At 40.1% G+C, this 24118-nt stretch overlaps 1 protein-coding gene across 1 annotated transcript; it reads right to left on the minus strand.

The window, feature by feature from the left end:
* Nucleotides 1-13321: 13321 nt before the first annotated feature.
* LOC115665145 (receptor-like protein 7) lies at nucleotides 13322-22445 on the minus strand. The gene is made up of 3 exons (XM_056316697.1): nucleotides 22281-22445; nucleotides 16175-16524; nucleotides 13322-16067 (listed from the first exon to the last, which is right to left on the minus strand). The coding sequence occupies exons 1-3, from the start codon at nucleotides 22443-22445 to the stop codon at nucleotides 13322-13324; spliced, it is 3261 nt and encodes a 1086-aa protein (XP_056172672.1).
* Nucleotides 22446-24118: the final 1673 nt, after the last annotated feature.

Consider the following 24118-nt stretch of genomic DNA (forward strand, 5'->3'; position numbering starts at 1 on the left):
AAGAAATGCTCTTCGTCATATCTAAGGCACTCGAGCTAACACAGAACTTGCATGCAATAAATATACTTGAAGATTGATGCAAGTGAAAGCAAGAAAATTCTAACCATTTTGAACTTTCTAAGAAATTGCCCCGGTATGGGGTTGTTCCCGACAGGGGTAAGAAATGAAACTCCGTTCAAAGGGTTAAGCAAATGATAACCTGTAGTGTTTAGATAGAGGAAATGAATGCCTCTCATCATTTTGGTCGTCATACTTTTCGTGAGATAATCCTTTACCTTGTCAGCACGGAATTTTCACTCAACTCGCACTAAGGATTATTATTCAGGATGTATATGGACATGACTTGCCTTTCGTCATCTTGAAGTCTCTCATGCAATATGATCGCTTCATTAGGACAGAAACAGATTGCCAAATCAAAAGCCTTCCTCAAACAAAGCTTAGTAACATCAATTGACTCATGAAATTCAATTTGAAACTTGATAGAAACAAAGTCAGAATGAGTACAAATCAAGTGTAATACTTCTTCACAGAATCAGAATTAACTGGACTGGAAAAAACACGACCATCCATCTTGGCCAAAATCAAAGCACCTCCTAGAAGGACTTTCTTCACAATGTACGGGCCGCCATAATTTGGGGCGAATTTTCTTCCTGCAAGAGGAACTGTTGGCAATAACTTCCGCAGGACAAGGTCGCCTACCTGAAAATGTCGAGGCTTGACTTTCTTGTTGAAAGATTTAGCAACTTGTTGTTGGTAGCACTGGCCATGACATAGAGCTCTAAGCCTTATCTCATCAATCATGTTCAACTGGTCCAATCTCTATTGGATCCAATCTGCTTCTGACAATTGTACCTATGAAAGAATACGTAATGAAGGAATTTCAACCTCAACAAGTAGAACTGCTTCCATACCGTACACAAGAGAATATGGAGTTGCCCCTGTAGATGTCCGGATAGAAGTTCGATATGCCATAAGTGCAAAAGGTAATCTCTCATGCCAATCACGATAGTTCTCAGCTGTTTTAGCCAAAATTTTCTTGATATTCTTGTTGGCTGCTTCGACCGCTCCGTTCATCTGCGGACGGTATGGAGAGGAATTCAGATGCTTGATCTTGAACTCCTTGAACATATCATCCACCAATTTATTATTTAGATTCGACCCATTGTCAGTAATTATAGTCTCAGGTGTACCATATCGAGCAATGATGTCTCGACGAATGAACTTCACCACAATCCGGGCCGTCACTGTCGTATAAGACATAGCTTCGATCCACTTCAAAAAATAATCGATAGCGACCAGGATAAACCGATGTCCATTTGACGCTTTAGGATTGATTGGGCCAATCACATCAATCCCCCACATAGAAAATGGCCATGGTTCAGACATCTGATGCAATTCATTTGGGGGAGTATTAATCTTGTCACCATGGATCTGACATTTGTGACAACTTCGGACATGCTGAATGCAATCACTCTCTAAAGTGAGCCAGTAATAACCCATCCTCATTATCTTCCTTGCTAGCATATGACCATTCATGTGTGGACCACATACTCCCTCATGTACTTCTAGCATCAAATGAACAGCCTCGGTTGAATCAACACACCTTAATAAAACCGAATCATAAGACCGCTTGTATAAGCATTCTCCGCTCAAGAAGAACTTCGATGCCATTTTCTTGATATACTTTTGGTCAGATGCGGTACTTCTCTCAGGAAATTCCTGTGTTTGAAGATATGCCTTGATATCATGATACCACGGCTTGCCGTCGGGCTCCTCTGTCAAGGCCATACAATAAGCCGGTTTCTGTAAGACCTCTATCTTTAAAGGTTCAACTTCTAGCCCACTTGTCACTCGTAGCATTGCCGATAACGTAGCCAGAGCATCGGCAAAACTGTTTTGAGTCCTTGGCAAGTATTCAAACGAAATGTCTTCAAACTCTTCCACCAACTCCTCCAGATAGACGTGATAGGGCTGCAACTTAGCATCTCTAGTTTGCCATTTACCAACGGTCTGAAGAATAATGAGGGTTGAATCCCCGAACACCTTAAGTCGAGCTATTCCCATTTCAATTGCAGCTTGTAACCCGAGGATGCATGCTTCATATTCGGCGATATTGTTCGTACAAGGAAATATCAATTTCGCTGCGACCGGATAATGTTGTCCGCCTGGAGATATTAAAACTGCCCCGATACCTGATCCTGACAAGTTTACGGCTCCATCAAAATACATGGTCCATACATACTCATCAATTAGCATGACTCTATCTTCTAACTGATCCAGATCCTCATTTTTCCCAGGATTTTCAACCAAGACATCAGCAATTACTCGTCCTTTGACTGATTTCTGAGACATGAATTGAACATTGAATTCTGAGATGAGAATCTGCCATTTTGCCAGTTTTCCAACCAAAGCGGGTTGATTGAGCAAGTATTTGACGGGATCACACTTTGTCACAAGCAATATCTGATAGTGCAAAGTGTATTGCCTCAATCTGTGTAGTACCCAAACCAATGATGCGCACGTTCTTTCTGCTTCGGAATAGTTCATCTCAGAGGCGGTGAATTTCTTGCTCAAATAATAAATCGCACGCTCCTTTCCATCCTCTTCACTTTTCTGAGCAAACATGGCACCTAAGGATTCACTGTGGATTGTAAGGTACAGGATTAGAGGTTGCCTCGGCGTTGGTGGAACAAGCACTGGCGGATTCATCAAGTAGTGCTTAATCTTGTCGAACGCCAGTTCACACTCTTCATCCCATCTAACCAGCGCATTCTTCTTGATGAATTTAAAGAAAGGCTTCGCTGTCTCAGATAGCTGAGAAATAAATCTGGCTATATAGTTCAGTCTACCCATTAAGCTGCGAACTTCCTTCACCGAAGAGGGAGATTTTATCTCACAAATGGCCTTCACTTTTGACGGGTCAATCTCAATCCCTTTCTTACTAACAATGAAGCCAAGTAGTTTGCCAGAGGCTGCCCCGAACACGCATTTTGCCGGATTGAGGCGCAATTTGAACTTACGAAGCCTGTTGAATAATTTCGTCAAGGTTTCTATGTGATCTTCTCCACGTCAAGTTTTTGCAATCATATCGTCAACATAGACCTCGATCTCATTATGCATCATGTCATGGAACAACGTGACCATTGCCCGCTGGTAAGTTGCCCCAGCATTTTTGAGACCGAAGGGCATCACCTTGTAATGAAATGTCCCCCAAGGAGTAGTAAATGCTGTTTTCAACTTATCATCCTCATTCATCAAGATCTGATTATAACCTGAGAAACCATCCATGAAGGAGAATAGTTCGAATCCAGCTGTACTGTCCACAAGCACATCAATGTGCGGGAGTGGAAAATCATCTTTAGGACTAGCTTTGTTCAGATCTCGGTAGTCAACACATACTCGAACCCGACCGTCTTTCTTCATCACTGGGACTATATTAGCAACCCATTCTGAGTATTGGGTAGTCTCAATAAATCCCACGTCAAGAAGCTTCATGACCTCTTCCTTGATTTTCTTCGCCAATTCTGGCTTTAGCTCTTCGCGGCCTTTGTTTCACAGGCTCAACTGAAGGATCAGTCGGTAGACAATGTTCGACGATCGATCGATCAAGACCCGGCATATCAGCATAAGACCAGGCAAAGATGTCTTGATAATCCTTCAACAACTGGGTCAAGCGTTTGGCCACATCTTCAGGAAGACATGCCCCAATCTTCACCTCTCTAGGATTCTCCGTGTCGCCAAGGTTGATCACCACGGTTTCTTCGGCGGTCAGAGGCTTAGATTTCTCATGGATTTCCAAGTTCCGTCGTATCTCTTCATCATTCGGATTAGAATCATCTGAGTCATTGGATTGGCTTGCATCACATATATGAGGGTCCACGATTCCTGTCCCTTCGCATGCCTCGGGATTAGTCCGTAAATGACAAATTTTTCCAATCGTTGGTTATCGTCATCGGGTATTATGAGGATGAAGAGGATCCGTGGCAAATTACCTGCAAAAAGCAACGGTGGAATAAATACGACAAGTAAGAATAACGAGTCGGTCCATGACATCCTCTAGACCCTCAAGACGAAATTTCTTTCGAAAGACCGATTCATCCAGTAAATCCCGAAATTCCGAATTGCTTTATTCAATAAAAACCTGGACTGATTCCAAAATTTAGCTTAATGTTTCTCATTGAATTGCCCAAAAAGGAAGATGTCTCAAAAGAATTCTTAGAAAGATCGTCCAGCAACATTTATTACCAAAAAACATCAATAGCATGAAGTACAAATGTAAGCTAACATTCCATCCTAAAAAGAAAGAAAAACTCCCTAAACCAAACTAGAAATCAGATAGTCTTCCTCTTTTTAGAGGCCACGTGATCTATAGATGAATGGGCCTTCAATGCACGCCGTAATCGTGCATTCTCTTGAGCCAGAGCATCTGCCTTATCCTGGGCCTTCATTACCTTTTCTTCGCTGATTTTGATTTGAGTCTGAAGGGTATGCCGTACTGTCACGACCGGGATCTTCGGGAGTATCTCAGCAGGGATGGTATGATGCTGAATATACCGGGCTGTGGCAAAGTGACTTCTCATCCTTCCGGTGGGCTCATCCGCGGGCCAAATCAGCTTCTGAGTGGAACAATTCTGCCAAGCCTCAGAATGACGCCTAAGCTCGACTCTGTAGGACTCGTCCTTCTCGAACTGGACTTGAAATTCATTGGGCCTGAGTGGAGGTGGGACATCCTGCAGAACTCGGAATTGACGTGTAACTCGAAGGGGCTGATAGCAGGTTGCCCCATAAATGCCCATCAAAGGTACGGGCTTCTGATCGCCATGGTATAATCGAGCCTCAACCTCCCGAAAACACACAGTTTACCAAAGGAAAATCTTAGAGCTTGGATCCTTGAACAGATGGACCCATTGTGTATAGTGCAAGCTCTTAGTTTGATCTTGTATTTGTTTGAACCTTAAAACAGGGTTATCAGTCATGTTCATTTCAAATACAGTCATATTTTCCCCAAATTGAGAGAGGTGTGAGAAAAGCCAGATTTGTAAAAGCTCAATCGGGGCTCGAAAAGTTTTATCTTTTCCTTTCTTAAATCGTGTCAGAGATATGAAGGTCTCTGCCAGAATTGTGTTTATAAAACTAACTCCACCACATATTAGTTTTACCGTCCAGGCTATCACCGGATCAATAGCGTTTTGACGGAATGGACAAATGATGAGTCCGAAAAAAGCTAAGATAAAAATTTTAGACCTTATGAGGACGGAGTTATTTTCAAAACATTCAATAAGAAAAGATAGCGGGCATGCTTGACAATTACCCTTTAACACTTTTTCAATTTCCTTTTTAGTCAAATTCAAAAATTCAACAAGCACTACCACAAGATCTACCTTAATGGGTGGTTTGATTATATCCAACTCAATCGATTTCCCAATGGCAAAACTGTATTCTTCCAGAGTCGGTGTGAGCTCAAACTTACCTCCCAACACAAATGTGGTTGTCTCGGGGCACCAAAAATGAGCGAGTGCCTGCATGATTCCGCTCTGGACGTCTATGTCTAGGATCGGCAGCATGAATCCAATGCGCTTGAGAACGTACTGTTGACCATCTGGCTTCAACTGGCTCCATAACTTCTTGAGCTCTAGCTTCGGAGTAGGCACGAAACGGATATCGAGGCGACCCATTCTTATATAGACCACGTGCCAAATGATTCAACCTAAATCATGGACCGACTCAAAATAAGATGAAGAAAATCAAAGATAAAGCTCGAGAAATTACCGTCTTTGGGGAGAAAATGTCAATCACAGAGACATGCACATGGATCGTGAGTTTAAACCTTAATCTATCTATCCTAAAGGCTTTGGCAAAATGAAATGATGAACGGAACGACATGTCGCAGCCTCGCGCACAATCATCATGACTAGTCGCAGCCTCGCATACAATAGTCATGACTAGTCGGGTCCAATCACTTCGGCTCGGTTCGGTCGACAAGGTTAACCTCCATGCATTGTAGCCTCACGTGCATGAGGGCGACCCTTGAGCCATTTTTTTGAAAAATTTTCGGCATCCAAATGGGATAACCTTTAGCGAAGTCTTACCGCCAAGGTTAAAGAACCATTTAAATACCATCTTAAAACTATGGGTGTGACCTAGGTCCGGTCACAGGTTGTGTGTGGTGTAGTGCAAATACTGTAAATCATGCACAACAATTATACGCAAACACCACTTCAATAGTACAAAAATTAAATCACAATTCCACTCCGCCAAGCCTGCAAAACAAAGGGTTAGCCAATCACTACTCCCCTTATAACTCCCATCCTGCAAAACCATATAACACCTAAGAATGAGAATTCAATCAAATTTTGTCAAATCGAATGATTTTTCCATAAAAATTTTTTGGCCTAAGTCCTCCTTAAATTTTTTTTAAAAAAAATTCAAGTTAATCCCCAGTGGAGTCGCCAAGCTGTCGCGACCTAAAAAAAAATCGGGTTCTCCGATCTTAGGCTAATGGATTACTAGATCAATTAAATTAACTAACCTAGCTCGAGTTCTCCCAAACTCTACCAAATCGCAACTTAGGTCCAATTGTGAGCATGCAAATATTTTCAATGGGAGTCGCCACTAATCATTTAAGGTAGGTTGATTAGAAACCTAAATAAAATAGCGGGAGTACTATTTTATTTCTGCGAACCAGAAATTATAGATTCGGGGACTTGGTTACGCTAGATTCCCTAACGCCCTTTCGGTACCAATTTCAGGAAAAATACTCAATTTGACAATTTTGATAAATCTTGACTTAGAGTTCAAAGGTGCAGAAATTTTCTCTTTTTTTTGATTTTTTACTTATTTAAACGAAAGCTAACCTATATGTAATGACGTGCAAAAATTGACATGCGATTAGTGCAACCTAACATGCAAACTATATGTCATGCGACGACGTGACCTAATTCTAATGACGGACAAATGATTTATTTTTGGTATTTTCAAATGAAATTCGGAATTAAAAATGCCAATTATCTAAACATGCAATTTTAAACTAAAGAAATTAACCTATTCTAGAGTAATATTTTTGGTATTTTTTTTATCAAAATTCGAAATTAAAATCAAGTAAAAAATATAACTGCTAAATCTTTCGAATTAAGTTTTGATCTGAAGCCTGACAGATCGATCCTAAAATTCGAAATACCCGCTATGGAAATAACTCTATCTAAAGCCTGATAAATAGATTTATTTCCACGTGTGCGGTTGCGGATTAGGAAATTTTCCTAATCGATCACATCTTGAAAAAATTTAGATATCGTAAATATCTTGGATATATTCAAAAGATTTTGAAAATTCTAAATTCTATCCAAATTTGAAAAGTAATAGATATCCAAGATTTAAAAAAAAAAGGAATAAAATCCTAATTGGAATAATGCTTATTATCCAAATATGCAAAATTAGATATCAATAAGCACGAATTAGGCAACAGAATATTCAAATCAAATCAGGATAAGATAATTACCTGATTTGCAAATTTCTTTCCTAATTTGAATCTGCAGCGGATCGGGATTGCGGATCGGCGGTGCGTCGGGAGCGGCGGCGCGACGTCGGGAACAGTGGCGGCTAGCGACGGTGACACGACGGGAACGGGGGCGCGGCGGGCGTCTCCGAGCAATAGCCAAAAGGCGGGGACGGGAGGCTCTCCGGCGGTCGACGGTGGCGCAGGGGCGGCTCGGCTAGGCTCCGAGCTCACGGACGAAGCGGCGACGGTGGGCTCACTCACGGTTGTGGTTGGCACGGTGGAACGATGGCCTGCGGTGATCCTCGCAACTTTCGGGAAAATTTGTGGAAACTCGCTAAGTTGCGGTGATGGTGGTGAACTCGCTTAATGCCGACAGGGATCTCTTGGATTTGTCGTGGGTGTGACACAGAGAAAAGGAACAGCAACGTGCGGGGCTCACCATATTGGCTCTGACATCTTGCATGTCAACGTGAACATTTATTCTTCATGCAGTGAGTGAAAGTGTCCCCCTCGGCCAATGGACTTCTGTATGAGTGCTCTCCCGATTGAGAACTCTCTGTCTTGGCCTTGAATTCTTCTCCTTCGTCTGTATGGTGCGGCTTCTCAATTCTCTCAAAAATTGCTGACCTCCAGAACCAGCAGGAAGAAACGAAAACTTTTCTCTTCCCTCCTCTCTCTCACGTGTTTCACTCTTGCTATAAGGAATTATCTTCTGAAAATTATGAGAGCCCCCCTTAATTATGACACATAACGATGTATTTATAATGTAAACCTAGGTCAATTAGCCGGGCTTTCTAGTCCTAATGGGCTTAGGCTTGGGCTTAGGCTTTAATTATCATTTAATCTCAAGTGGGCTGAATTAATGTGGGCTTTTATTTAATTAAGCATAATGGGCTAATTTAAGCTCAAATTAAGACAACCAAGCCCTTCTGACTTGTAATTTTCGGCCCATGCTTTCCGAGTGAGCCGAGTCTCGTTCGATGTCCGAGCTCAATTTACATGACGAATTCTAAGCTCGCTTGCCACCGCCAATCCGATGCGGAATGCAATTAATCTATATGAACCTAAACTATATGCTGTGCAATTTTAATATTTTTGTTTAGGGGTTAAAATTTAATCCCTAATTTTCTATGCAATTAACCACTAAATGATGCGCCGAAATTTAGGTGTCAACATCAGTGAAAACAAAAAAGTGACCAGTAATTTATGAATTCGATCAATTTTTTGTAAATTATCAATGAATTAATAATTTTACCATCGATAAATTGAATAATAGATTACCACTTATTTTAAATGTTACAAGTGGGCGCGTAAGTGTTTGTAAGATAGTAATGAAATAACAACTTTACCACCCACAAGACTAGTAATAGATCACCGCTTAATTTTTTTATTTATTTTACAAGTGGGCGCGTAATTGCTTGAAAGTTATCAAGAAAATAACAACTTCATTACTCACAAAACCTAATCATTCGATTTTCCAAGTGGCAGCATAAATGTTTGTAAGTTACCAATGAAGTAAAAATTTTACCATCTACGAACCCAATAATAACTTACTGTTTATTTTAGTTTTTACAAGTAGGCGAGTGAGTATTTCTAGGTTGTTAATGAATGAACAAATTTTCCATTAACTAAACACAATAGTAGATGACCACTTGTTTTTAGATTTTACAAGTGAGTGCATAAGCGTTTGTAAGTTACACATTAAATAGTAATTTTACCATCCACAAGCCCCGTAGTAAATTGCTGCTTAGTTTAGTTTTTATAAGTGTACGCGTAAGGATCTGGAGGTTTGAAATAACAATTTTACCATCCGCAAAACCCCATAGTAGATTATCATTTGTTTTTAGATTTTAAAGTAGGCACTTAAGTGTTTGTAAGATACCTATGAACTAACAGTTTCTACCATAATATCGACAAACCCAATAGTAGATCACAACTTATTTTTAGATTTTACAAGTGGGCATGTAATTGTTTGTAAGTTATTAATGAACTAATTATTTTATCTACCAAAAAGCCAATACGAAGAGGACATCACAAGTGTCATAATTTTGTTATGGTGCTTACTTGAGTGCAATAACTTTTATTGCGATCACTTGAATACCAAAACTTATGTATGGCATGCACTTATCGGGATCCTCCCGACGGGAGAAGAATGGGTTTAGAGGTAATGTCGAGGGTCCTCAATCGATGCGGTCTCCCAAACTTTTACCTTGCATGACATTGAAAATTTCATTTTAGTCGAGTAATCCTATGAGAATTCGACGCTACTAGTCTATTAGGCTTAGCTAGAAGCCAAATGAGATACAAGAATATATCTCACTTCCTATGCAACCAGATATATAAAAACGGGGACTTGATTACACTAGTCATCTCATTAATGCCCTTTTGGTACCTAAACTTGATTGTTTGTCAACTAAAATGTACCTAAAGTTCTCGTCCACTAAGTGTCCATAAAATGTTTTTTATTTTTATTATGATTCTAAGATGTAACCTACCATTTAACTAGAACAAACAAGTCCCCACACAAAAGCAACAAAAAGAATCGCAATAAATTCGACAAGAACAGCAATAAAAGAACGAGTAAAAGATTGAATGCAATAAATAAAGTAAACTAATATGAGTCGATCAAAAATATAACACGGCCTTGTTATTAAGCCCCAAGACAGCAACCCTTGTGAGCTAAATTCAAATCGAATCCAATTTTTCCATGAGACTAAAATATTTAAATCTAAATTAAGCTAAATCTAGCACTTAAATTTAACAGCTTAATCAAGGTCTCCGTTTCTAACCATTTTTCAATTCTTTTTCGAATTTTTGATTTTTGAATTAATTTATTTTTGTATTCTATTTTCAATTTTCATCATGCACCCTGTTAAAGTCTGCACGATCAGTTTTTGAATTTTTCCGAATTTTTTGTATTTTTATATATTTTTGATTTTCAGAAAATGGGGACTCGGACCGGACCCCTGAGGCCGGGCAGGAATATGGGCAGCACGATGGTCTCACGGATCTGGGCTAATATGGGCACAATTGGGCTCTCCTATTGAGCCATCTTTTCAATTAGAAAAATGAGCCTATCTTTCTAAAAATCAGATTCAGCCCAAACCCATCTAACCTAAGTTAAGCCCAAACTAAAACTAAGCCCAAATTCAATCAAGATTTGAGACTGTCACAGACCCAAATTCGATTATGGAAACCACCCAAGCCTGGTCATGAATATCGCCAGAAACGAAGGTCGAGAACCATAACTCCAGATCACATGCTCATCGCAGACCGCCATGGAAAATCACCGGGACATAGCACAAAGAACAAAGAAGTATAATGATTCAGAAATGTTCTCGGCCATTTTGAAAACACGAGAACTCATGCTTAAATGACTAGAAAATTGATTAATCACTTAATCAATGTCAACGTACTTTCGGATTCAGAAAATGACAGAAACTAATTCGCATTGAAACCTCATAGACATTTTGTCAAACAGGTTGCAGTCGATCGATTAAGGAGCAGGTTTTTTGCGATTTCAAACTCGTGTTTGTGACCATACGCGAACGAAATTAACATGTGAAGTTGATAATCAAATACACGACTCTAATATGACCGATCCTAACCGAAGCAAAAGGAGCTTTACATTCACTTCACCGCTGCCAGAACCATAGCACGAGATTACCTTGTAAATGAAACCAAGCTAAGTCGCAGTAGGCAGTCCAATCAACTATTGGGGGCTGTCTCATGATCGTCATCAGCTGAAAGGAAGACCGGTGGAAGAGCTTCAAGCGAGGTTTGGCCACTTCAATCTTCACGGCCGCGAAACAGAGTAGAACAGGACCTTCTCGGAGGTGGCAGTCCGGCGATGGCTACATCGCCTTGGGCGCGGCAATGAGCCAGAAACGAGATAGAAGTCTCTAGAAAAAAAATTTCCTGAGCGAAATCCAAAATGAGCTCCGATTGGAAATCAAGGACTGAAGTTTTATGGGTCAAAGTGAGCGGATTGAAGTATTATGGGTCAAATTCATGCATATAGGATACAGCTTGCTAGTTCATGTACATTAGTGAGAAAAATCATAAAAATTGCATCTTTGATTGTCATGTGGCATATAGGCTATTCATGATCACCTAGGTAGTTGCAACTGGAAAGATTAAAAAATAAGGACATCTTAGAAGCATGCTAGGTGACCTTTTTTCCTTTGGTCTTGGCATGCTAGGCGACTTTGCATCTTAGATTACGTGAGTTTTGATTAATTCATGTTCGTCTAAATTAATAGGGCGATTTTGACCATATAGCGCTATTCTCGATATGTAGGGAAATTTTAGGGTTTTAAATAGTGTTTATAAAGTTAGATAAACGAAACGACAAAAAAAGAGAGAGATTAATTGCATCTTAATCACATGTCGGCAACTTCTGCATCCCAGTGTTAGATAGTTCGCGATATTTGATTCACGCATGATGGCTCAGGCATGTTCGGCACTTAGACTGGGCATCTCATGTTTATTTTAATCTAGTGCACTTTTACTTTTGGTTTATAGCTCACGACAGTCCTGTCCTCGGGCTTAATAACGAGGCTTTGTTAAGTTTGCCCTATACTGCTCGGGTTCTTTATTTTCCTAGTACTTTATTTGGTTTATCTTTATTATCACTTGATTTAATATATATTGCTTGAACCCCAATTCATGATCACCTTTTTTTTTGTTACATGATTAGAGGATACTGGGAAAATAAAATTGAGAAGATTGCCAGCAAAAAAATTTCACAAAAGAGAGAAGGTATTGGCAACAAATGTTAGATTTATCTGGTATAATCAAGTCTCCAAACTTACAAATCTCCGGTTTACAAGAGTAAAGCGAGCTCCTACGTCTTACTCGGGCTTCTAACTGGCCCATAATTGATCAGTGCCAGCTCCAAAGCAAATTAAACTAAGTGATTGAATTGGAAAACCAAGTCGCAACTGGTAGGACTTGGGAGTGTCCATGCTAGGCGTAAGCGCCACCTTGGAAGAGGAGCCATTAGCGCTCGCTTAGCAACCGGTAAACATCCCTCAGCTATGTCAACCTCAGGAGGGTTGCAACATTACATATGATAGTTTGTCACTTAAGTTCCTTCACTAAATGATGGTAATTGTTGGAATAGTCGGTAATTTAAAAAAGAATTGATAAGTTGGTGTAAAAAAATTGGTAAATTTAACCCATTGGTGAGAAATAAATATAAATAAGCTATCAAAACCGTATGAAATAATAAAATAGATGTTGGTGAGTGGACTCCAATAAGAATTGGGAGCTCGATCCACTTGTGATAAGTTCTTCACATTTTTCAACCATTACCAATCATCGCTGGTAGTGATTGCTGCCACCAAGTCCACCCCTGCTCGCGTCTCTCTCGCTCTCTCCCCCTTGTGTTCTACATTTTACTTTGCTTTTTCTATAGAATAAATCAGTTGCTTTTGATTTTAACATTATCGACTTTAACCTTTTTTGATAATAAATAAATGTGAACATAGCATACCACGTCTAACATACTAAGAGTTATTTTAAGGACTTGATTGAGAATAGGGTAGAGTTAGAGGAGTTGATTCAAAAAAAGAAACGAAATGAAGAATCCAATTTTGCACAAGCAAATTTGAAGGATCCAATTGAAGGTCTAGGCCACGTACCTACTTTTGAATGGTCATTTCTACGCGAGACACAGACCTACATTTTTTCCCAATGGGTAAGCAAGAGTTCTATTGATCAGTAAATAGAACCATCTTTTAGATGATGATGAAGAATTATGAAGATAAGAGAGAACGAAAATACTCTTTTTCAAGTTTAGTAACTGAATCTCAGTGGAAATCTTCATGAACGTGAGTGTCCGAACAACACTTTATCCCATAATCGATAATAAGCAAACCTCCATGATCTTATAAACACTATGGGACCACAAAATACCCAGAAGCCAACCACGAATCCAAACGGTATGCCCATGTAAAACCACTTCCTCTTGATATCATCATTGTTGCCGTCATCATCTGTGTTGCATTGAGTTGAAACACTACCCACTTCTTCTGTCCCATTCGTTGTAGTTGAGCAACTTTTGTTGAGCTGAAGCCCGCACAATCCAAGGTTTCCTTCGAAGGAACTTTTGGAAAACGTGAGAAACTGTCCCCTTGTCGGGATGCTTCCCACAAGTTGATTGTTTGAGAGGTTCAAGAACGAAAGGAAATCAAGATTCTCAAGTTGAGCCGGTATGTTTCCATTGAGGTAGTTCCATGACAGGTCCAGCGACTCCAGCTGATCCAGATTCCCTAAAACAGGAGGAATTGAACCTGAGATGGCATTATGTGATAGGTTGAGGAAATAAAGTGCTTTGAGATCTCCAAGCATGTCTGGTATTGGACCCTCCAATCTATTGCCTGAGAAGTCGATCGATGTGAAAATAGTCAGAATCTTGACCAGTTCTAGCTTCAGACCTTTGAAGGTTACACTCATTGTATCTTCATAATAGATCCCACCCCTTACGTGTATCTCATATTGCAGGTGATTGAAGTCTACGTTGGCCTTCATAGCCTCCCAAGATGCGAGGAGACTCACAGGCAGCGTGCCGCTGAAATTGTTGAAAGATAGGTCAATGATTTGAAGCATCTGCCAGGTGCAGGGACTATGCGTACATCCAATTTCCCCGTGCAATTTATTGGATCGTAAAACAAGGACACGAAGACTTGACATAGCATTGAAATGACATGGAAATGTCCCATCTATTTGATTGTCCCCAATGTTCACAATCTCCAACGTCGCGCAATTTGCCATCGACAACGTAATTTGGCCTTGCAGGAAATTCTCACTAATATCCAATGTCTTCAGACTGCATGTTGCTGAGATGTTTTGCGGAATATCGCCACTCAACTGGTTATTTCTCAAATTCAATACCGTGAGGGACGCCATCATTAAACAATCAGGAATAGTTCCGTTCAGATGGTTATGCGATAAGTCAAGCACTTCAAGAATACCAGCTTTGCAAATTGACTTCGGGATGGGCCCATGGAAATTATTCTTCGAAAGGGAGAAGAAGATTGTGTTTGATAGGTAGTCATCAATGTTATCCAGAATAACATAAGTTATGTTGTTACTTGAGAAATCCAAGAAGTAAGCGGATGACGGCAGGGGTAGCATATTTCCTCGGAGCATGTTTGAATGGAGGTCAACGAAAGTCAGACTCAATGTAAGATTGCCCAGAGGTGTTTCCAAATCTTCAAAGAAATTAGAGGAAATATTGAGAAGCATAAGATTTTCTAATGTCCATATCCATCTCGGTATATTCCCTTTTATATAATTGTGGGAGAGGTCGAGGAAGAACAATTTGGACTGGTTAGCCAAAAACTGAGGCAATGTCGTCAACTGGCAGGAAGCCAAATTTAAGTCTTGAAGGTCAGGGAATGAAGAGGCCTGGGAAGCAGTATTTGTGGCATCAATGGAAAAACGATTGTAGGAAAGATCCAGATAAGAAAGATTTCTTATCTGCTGAACCAAATTAATGTGGAATGAGCCACTAAAATTATTGGAAGAAAGAAAGAGGTACTCGAGCCCTCGGAGTTCCCATATAGACGCCGGTAGTTCTCCTCCTATATTGTTGTCGCTCAAATCAAGTGATTTCAGCATGTGCGATGGAGCATTAAAAAATCCCTTCAATTGACTAGAAAATCGGTTGTCGGAAAGTCGAAGCTCCTGAATCGATGGATGTGTAAACAGAGATGAAGGAATATTTCCTTCAAGTAAATTGAATGTCAGGTCGAGACTAAGAAGACTCGAGAGGGATTCCCATTCTGTTGAATCAATCGGACCAGTTAGACTGTTGTCGGACAAAATGATAAGTGTCAGTTTCTTGGCCTTGCTGAGTGATGGAATAGAACCCGTGAAATTGTTGAATGACAAGACCAAATAAGACAGTCGCAAGAGATTGGTGAGAGAGCTTGGGATATTTCCATCAAAGCTGCAACCCACCAATTCTATTCTGGACAGATTTCGGAGATTACCAATTGAATCTGGGAGCCTCCCGGAAATATTCGTGTCACTCAGAACCATTGTCTGAAGAGAACTATTCTCCGGAAATATTGGCAAAGAACCCCGAAGAAGTTCGTTTAGTGATACATCAAGGTTCTGAAGTGTTCGTACCTGGAAGATTTCAGGAGGAAATTCCCCCTGCAGGCCACAATCACGTAGGCTCAGTGTTTTCAAGCTAGAGAAATTCGCTAAGAAACTAGGAACTGTGGCGGACAAGTTGTTGCTATCGAGTTGAATGACTGACAGATTAGCAAGACTCGTAAGAGAAGCGTCAATAGGACCAGACAGAGAACAACCCGACATGCTCAACACCTCAAGTTTTGGCACTGAAGAAGACAAATCGTCGCACCACCCACTTCCCTCGGTAGACACATTGACCCCATCAAGGTACAGCTCTCTCAGCTCCCCCAAATCCCCAATCAGCGACCTCAAAGAGGGCTTCTCAAGGAACAGCAAATCCAATCCAGAGCAATAAAGAACAGAGAGATCAAGAGTACGTAGCTTTGTCAGGCGCGATAGCTCCGCCGGAATCTGCCCGTCAAATCTGGCATTGGACAAGTTGAGATGTACCAAGCGGCCGAGATTCGCGAGGCCGGACGGAATCTGCGAGCGTTGAAATCGTTGAACGCCAAGTTCGGGCTTTGAAGGAACTCGAGCCCGAAGAGGCTCGACGAACCGTTGATTCCACCAGAGATCGACTCACTGCTCAAATTGAGTCCCACGACGAGCCCGTCCTTACACGTCACGCCGCTCCATGAATCAGCGCTTCGGTCCCACCGTACTAGCTTGGAGGACTCGGAGGCGTTGAAGACGAGGCTGTCTCTCAGCTCGAGCAAGAGCGATCTTTGGTCGATGCCAGGACACCGGGCTGGAGCTGAAGCCCCAGCAACGTCGGAGAAGATGGAGATGGTGGATATAGCAAGAACAAGCCATGAGACGATGGAAGTGTTCATCGGAAGAGGTTGAAGAAGAGCGCTGGAAGATGGCAAGGGGAAGAGGGACTGGAACGAAACAAAGTCGACACTTAGGCTGCGCATGACAACGATTCTGTGCCCGGAAACAGATTTTGCTCAGAAATAATTCTTTTTGATTCTGTGCCCGGAATTGATTCTGAGCATTTTAAGGTGTTTGTTAATGGCCAAAATTCTATCCCTGGAATAGAAAAAGAACAGAAATGCGTTTGGTAACGCCACAAAATTTCTTTTTATTAATAATATTTTTAAATATTTTAATATTTCTTTCTTTTTTTTCTTTTCTTTTTTTCTTTTCCTCCTTGGCCATAGCCTGCTCGCCGGCCATGACCGGTAAAATATTTTTTTATTAATAATATTTTTATTAAAATTATTTTTTCTTTTTTTTTGCCATAGCCTGGTCGTCAGCCATGACCAGTAAAATATTTTTTTATTAATAATATTTTTTATTAAAAATATATATTTTTATTTTTTTTGGCCATGGCCGGTAAAATATTTTTTTATTAATAATATTTTTTATTAAAATATTTTTTTATTAATAATATTTTTTATTAAAATATTTTTATTAAAAATATACATTTTTATTTTTTTGGGCCATGGCCAGGTGGTCGGTAAAATATTTTTTTTATTAAAAATATACATTTTTATTTTTTTGGGCCATGGCCTGGTCGCCGGCCATGGCCGGTAAAATATTTTTTTTATTAATAATATTTTTTATTAAAATATTTTTATTAAAAATATATATTTTTATTTTTTTTTGCCATGGCGTGTTCGCCGGCCATGGATGGAAAAATATATTTTTTATTAAAATATTTTTATTAAAAATATATTTTTTTATTTTTTTGGCCATGGCCTGATCGCCGGCCATGGCCTGTAAAATATTTTTTTTATTAATAATTTTTTTTATTAAAAATATACATTTTTATTTTTTTTTTGCCATGGTCTGGTCGCTGGCCATGGCCTAAAAATAATTTTTTTATAAATAATTTTTTATTAAAATATTTTTATTAAAAATATATATTTTTTCTTTTTTATGGCCATGGCCTGGTCGCTGGCCATGGCCGGTAAAATATTTTTTATTAATAATATTTTGTATTAAAATATTTTATTCTCGTCAGATCCGGCGAGGGCGGTCCTCGGGCCGGACATTAGAAGCTAAATTAAAAACCAAGAAAAGGAAGAAGAAAAAAAATTGATTCTCAAAATTGTTCCCAGAATCAAGAAGCTACTTTTTTTTTATTCTTGATTCTGCTCCAAAGCTGATTCTGGGAACAATTTTTGACAAAATTGTGCCCAGAATCAAAAAATTAAACAAACGCATTTCTGTTTCCAAACTGATTCTGGGAACAAAAGAACAGAATCAAACACTGTTTGGCAAGTTGTCATGCGCAGCCTTATTATGGAGTCGTCGTCCGAAGTCAGTGCCAGCTGGTGTCGATTTTCGGGATGTGATTGGTCACTAAATTTGGACTCATCTCACTTTCGAAATTACTAGCAAAAATCCCGCATTCCTTTGCAACAAAATTACATCCTTTATTTATATTGAAAAAAAAACCCATATCTTTATTTTCTAAGAAAAAACGAAAAAATAAACAAGTCCGCCTAAAATGTGAAGATTAGAACTTGACATCTCTTTTGAAAATGCTGTTTGCTCATCTTATTTTACATCATAAAATAAATGACATATGACGAATCAATTTTTTCTTTGCGCATACATTAACGATGTAAAAATTTGTTAAACGTAAATAGATACCTAGCTTTTCGCGATAACATCAAAATGCATCTATCATATCCTTTTTTTTAATATTAAATAAGTAGATTCAAGAAAAGAAATAAAATGATTTATTGACGTTCGAATGCAACTTCATTACAGAATTTGTGAGTGAACACATAGAAGGAGGAGTTGTGTTCTTATTTGAAGGCAGACGAACATGAGCTTCCTTGAACAGGAGTTGTGTGTTTTGGTCCCTCTGCGCGACTACCTTAAGTTGACTTGACTTGTGGTGGGTTTCAGTGGTTCTACGACTGTGGATGCAAATTCTTGAATGATCTTGCTAAGGATGTCATGTTTGATATTGGCTCGAGTTACTTGACCGAGTAATTCGGGCGAGTGGCAAGATACCACCAGAAAAATGGCGCGTGAGGTTGACAGGGATCAAGTGCAAGGACTTTGGTAGCTCTTGGTCCTTCCTTACAGCAACTGCTGCTTGCACTATCTGTCTTTTTCCTCGTTAACGCGTTTGTTCACCTTGACTAGAGAATGCAAAATTGTCGTTTCAGTGGTGCTTTCCGATGGGCTGATTTCTAAAATTCTATCTACGACAAAAACGGAATTTTTTCTGTGCGCGTCAAACACGTAACGTCTGTACCGGCATTCAATTGAACCATGTAAACCTTTTGTTCTCGTTCTTTGTTGATTTCTCTGGTAAGCTTCAATTAAGGGCGATTCATGCTCGAGCAATATGTGCATGGAAGAAAGTGCTCTAATCTAACAAGACAATTAGTTATCTTAATCTAGCAAGGAAACTAGTTGTATTAGGAACTAACGAAATGTCAAATAATAACCCTAAAATCTAATAATATCTCCAATAATATTTTTTGATAATTCCTCAAATATCAATAAATATACTTAGAACAAAGCCCATAAACATGATTATCCGTGAGCGAGGGATCTGGAAAAATTTCGTGCGAAATGGGCAATTCAAGAACAGAGAATTGCGGGTAGGAGGAGATAAACAGGGGATGGTTCATATTGGATCAGAGAGTAGTCAAAGTAAACACCTGGTGGGGACAATTTTGTCCGATGTCTACGTTATCGTGGGACTGATGATGCTACTTTCTTTGTGGGACTCTTGTGTGGGGAATATAATCAAACTTCAATGCGATGGGATAGGACCAGCTTTGGGAATTGAAAGCTTAGCTGGTCAATGATGGAAAGAGAGATGGTTAAATGGTGCCCAAATCCAAAGTTTGGTGTTTGAACAATTGAGATTTGCGCATCAACAAGCGTGAGTTATGCTTGGTCCACAACCGTCGCAGCCACTAGAGCCAAGATTGAATGGGAAATAGATTCGGTTTTCATGTGAATGGACCTATTTTTTTATTGGATCAAAGATGAGTTCAGTGGATGTATTAAAGGTAGCTGAAAATATCACCCGATCTCTATTAAAATAAATTACCTTTCGATCACTTATGTTGTACTTGTATTGGGGTGTATAAAGGGAATGTAACTGCTAGGCTGACTTCCGTGGTGGTAGATCTGAAGTAATTTACCATGTCATAGTTTTCTTTTGTTGTCCCCACCAAGTAGTGTCATTTTTGCACAAAGTCACGACTATGTGCTAGATTGCCCTCAATTGAATGAATGTCCATGAAAAAATTATCCAAAAAATCCTAAACCTATTGCACTTTTGCCAATTTAGTCCTAAACCTTTCAATTTTGCTAATTAAGTTCTAAACATTTTCACATTTTTCCAATTGAGTCTATCCGGCCAATTTTAGTCCTAAATCGCTAACGTGGAAGTTGGGCATCCTAAATGATGCGATCGTCACTGACATGAATATTGTTTAATAATATTTTAATGTTTTTTTCAATTTTTTTTCCTACATTCTTCCTCTTCTAGCCAATTGTCGGCCTCTGGCAAAGCTCGCTCGCTAGCCACTCACGAGGGCAAGCCTCACCCGCCCCTGGCGAGGTCGAGGCTCGTCTGGCCGGGCTCGTTTGATCGGTTGTCAACCATTGCCAACGCCCCGTCGACTGGTTAGAGGAGGAAGAAGGAAGAAAAAAAAAGAAAGAAAAGAAAAAGAAAAAAAAGAAAATACTAATAATAAATAAATTCAAAAAATATTAAAATATTATTAAAAATTATCTAAGTCAGAGCCGGTCATTCTACATGGCATGACCGGCATCCACGTTAGTAATTTATGGTCAAAATTGGCCGGATGAACTTAATTGGCAAAAAGTGAAAAGGTTTAGGACTCAATTGATAAAATTGAAATGTTTAGTACACAATTGGCAAAAGTGAACACTATTGACTTTCACCTTTATAAATAACAAAAAAAGTATTATCTTAGCATATCACATCAACATATTAAGAATTATTTAAGGAGGACTTTATTGAGAATAAGATAGAGTTACAGAAACTGATACCCAAAAAAATTTGTTTTTGAAGAATCCAATCGCACAAGCAACATAAGTTAGGAGCTAGGGCTCCGTTTGTTTCGCGAAAAATAGGACATTTTTGTAAAATATTTTTTAGGAAGTCATTTTCTAGGAAAATGACAATATTTTTCAGTTTTTGGCCGAGACATGAAAATCAACTTGGAAAATATTTTTCGTCGTTTGGTAAGGAAAATCTCATTTGATCAAAAATTGCTGACTACGTGGCACGGCCGCGCTGACATGGACAATTTTTGTAATTTTTCTAAAAGAATTTGAATTTTTTAATTTAATTTTTTCTTTTCTTTCTTTTCTTTTTCTTTTTCCTTTTTCCTCCCTCGGTTGCCGGGCCTCGGTGATAGGCCACAGGCAAGGGCCAACCTCACCAACCTCGGGCGAGCTCAACCTCGCCATATCCGGCAAGGTTGAGCCTCGCTCAAGGCCGACCCACGCCTATGGTCACTGTGGCCAGTAGTTGGCCATTGCTGAGGTCTGACGACCGGCGGAGGAAGAAGGAAAAAAAAAGAAAGAAAAAATATATATAACATGAAAATATTTTAAAATTCGAAATTTTTTAACATATTTTGGCCTTGATGGACCAAGGCACGAGCATCGATGACCTAGAATCAGCCTTGATATTACTGGCCTGGCGTCTTGAGCCTAGCCTTGATGGACCCAAGCGCGATAGCCAGGGTCTCGGACGCGACCTAGATGGATCCGAGCCTGGGCGTTGGAATCCCAGGCTCGGTCTCAATGGACGCAAGCTCAAGCATCAAGGACCTGACCTTGCTACCAAGGGCCTGAGAACGAGCGTTGGGGTTCCCATGCTCAGGCGCAGAGTTTTTTGTACAAGCACCAATATCTAGTTATATTTTGGAAAATGATTATTAATTTTTTAAAGAAGATATCATTTTCTTGAATTTATTAGTAAGAAAATATTTTCCTAAGCGATCCAAATGCCGAAAAATGAGAAAAATATTTTTCGCAAAAGAAACAGAGCCTAAAACTTAAATTCAGGAAAATAATTTCCTCTTTAAATTCCGAGAAATGGATCTATCATATCTTTTTTTCTCATTAAATAAGTAAATTCAAGAAAAGAAATAAATTAATTTGCTTACGTTTGAATGCAACTTCAATAGAGTTTGTGAGGGAACACATCCAAAGAGTTGTGTTTTTATTGGTAGGCATATGAACATGAACTTCCTTGTACGTGACTTCAATGAAGCGGTGTTTGGTCTCGTTCATATCACGTCGCCTAATAAATTTTATGGTCCCCAAGAGCGATGACTTGACTTGGGAATGCAAATCCATCAAATCACACGAGGTTGAGCCAACTAGGGGTGAGCGCGGTTCCAGGGTAGAACCGGGAACCGGAGAACCGGACCCGGTGGGTCCGGTTCGGTTCCAGGTTCCATGGAAAGAGGGTCCGGTTCTCGGTTCCCCATTTTTAGGACCCGGCTGTTCCGGTTCCGGTTCCTGGTTCCTATAGGAACCGGAATCAGAACCTGGAACCGGAACCGGATCGAAACCGGGAACCGGAACTAGAACCAAGAACCGGGATCAGGAACCGGATCCCTAAAAATTAAAACATAAACTACACATTTGGTATTTAGAAACCCTAATTCACCTTGTCCCTCCATCTTGTCCCTCCTGCTTCCACTTCCGCCTCGCTCCCGCTTTCGCTTCTTGCTTGCTCCTCGCTTGGTCGCTCCTGCTTCCACTTCCGCCTCCATCGGCCAGCTGGGTGTCCGAAGCTCTGCGCGCGCGCGTGCCCAAGATTCGGCTCCGCCATTGCTCCCGTCGGGCACCGCCGACCCTCTTGAAATCCCCCGCCGGCTTCGCGGGTCGGAGTTTCGAATCAATCTGCGGACACCCTTTTGCGCGTGCGCTCTTCCTCCCTCGCTCGCGTCCTCCATTGTGCTCGCTCTGTGCGATTGGGTGGGTTCTTTCGTTCGTTGGGGGCTTTCTGCTCTGTTTCTTGCTTGGAATTTTCCCGGGCTTTCCGATCTCTTGTGCTGGACTTTGATTAGAAGGTTTTGAAGTGAGTAGCTTTCTGAGTGGTGTGTGTGTGTGTGGCAATGGGTGCTTCTTGGCACGGGCGAGTAACTTTAATTTGATGTTTTCTGTAGCAGAGACGGAGCACCGCCATTGGATGATTCAAAATTTAGGGTTTCTGATTCTTGCGGCCGGGTGGCGTGGCTTGATTTGAAGTGGCCGAATGTGCCGGAACCTACATCGCTCGCGAGGTTTTTCTGTCTTTTGTTGAAGATATGAGACTTGGTTTTGCTCTGTGTTGTTCCTGGGTTGGTCGATTCTGTGTTCTTTGGAAACTTAAGTATCACTTGTGAGTTTGTTATTGGGAAAACTACTCGTCGTGGTTCATCGAAGTTTATGGACAAGGAAGTAGCTTTCACAGGAATATTGAGTAATAAAGCTGAAGAAATCCTTGGTATTTAAAATCTATTAACGATTCAATCTGTCTCGAAACGATTCTTTGCCATAGTTTATTCAAATTGGAACTGTCATACGAGCGATTATGCTTTGCTGGCAGATTTTTTCAATTGGAATAGAGTAAGGATACGGTACTGTGATGGGGCTTCTTTCAATGGAGCAGGCCAGGATGAGGTTGGTTGGAAGATTCTAAGCTTTTGTATTCTCTATTGTTACGTAGAAATGATTACTGTTGTGGTCTTAGTATACAATCATAAGAGTCTACATCATAGGCCAGCCAAATATTTAAATGATTCATGAAACACACCTGCTTCTGTGTGGCACACGGGCACATTCCCTGATAATGGTACTTTCAATCATCCTTATTGCTGTTTCCCCTTTGGCAGCAGCACCCTCAACGTGAAAAAGTTTCCCGGTTTTGGTGATTGTATTTATGGGGGTGTGAAAAATTTGCAGTCGAGATCGTCTTTATCTTGGTCACCTTTCTCTTATTTTCCAATTGGTAACTTTAACAAGCGCTTGAATTTTCTAATTTTCAATCAAACTTTTGGCTGTTGCATTTTCTTGGGGATGATTTTTCTGATACTCAGCTCATTTGGTTTATGTCTTTGCCTTATGCTAACTGCAGTGGAGAAGTGCGTGCCGGAAATGCTCTAATGTGCATGTCACAGATCCGTGATTTTGTTGATTGTATGTTTGATCACCGAACCATTGGAAAAATGTGACTTTTCTATAATTTGTCTTTTGTATTCTTTTTTATGAATGTTCATTTTCGTTTTGATTAACTAAAAATAAAATAAAATAAAAAGAACCTGTTGGAACCTGGAACCGACCCTGAAACCTGTGACAGGGTAGGTTCCAGGTTCCACGTTCCGACGGGTAGGTTTCGGGTTCCAGGCGGAACCTACCCGGAACCTGGAACCGCTCACCCCTAGAGCCAACGGTGGCCTTCAGTGGTTCTTCACTGTCGATGCAAATTCTTGAATGATCTTGGTAAGGATGTCGCGTTCGGAT

Source organism: Syzygium oleosum, unplaced genomic scaffold (assembly GCF_021117445.2).
Source record: "Syzygium oleosum isolate NSW1041296 unplaced genomic scaffold, Sole_v2.1 Sole_v2.12, whole genome shotgun sequence".
NCBI classification, from domain to species: Eukaryota; Viridiplantae; Streptophyta; class Magnoliopsida; order Myrtales; family Myrtaceae; genus Syzygium; species Syzygium oleosum.

Coding starts and splice junctions, on each gene's coding strand:
- LOC115665145 (XM_056316697.1), bottom strand. CDS start 22,445: ATGGCGGAGCCGAATCTTGGGCACGCGCGCGCGCAGAGCTTCGGACAC. Junction 16,525..22,280: donor GGACAAGATGGAGGGACAAG/GTGAATTAGGGT, acceptor GTTTCGTTCCAG/TCCCTCTTCCCCTTGCCATC. Junction 16,068..16,174: donor TCGAGCCTCTTCGGGCTCGA/GTTCCTTCAAAG, acceptor GTCCAATGCCAG/ATTTGACGGGCAGATTCCGG.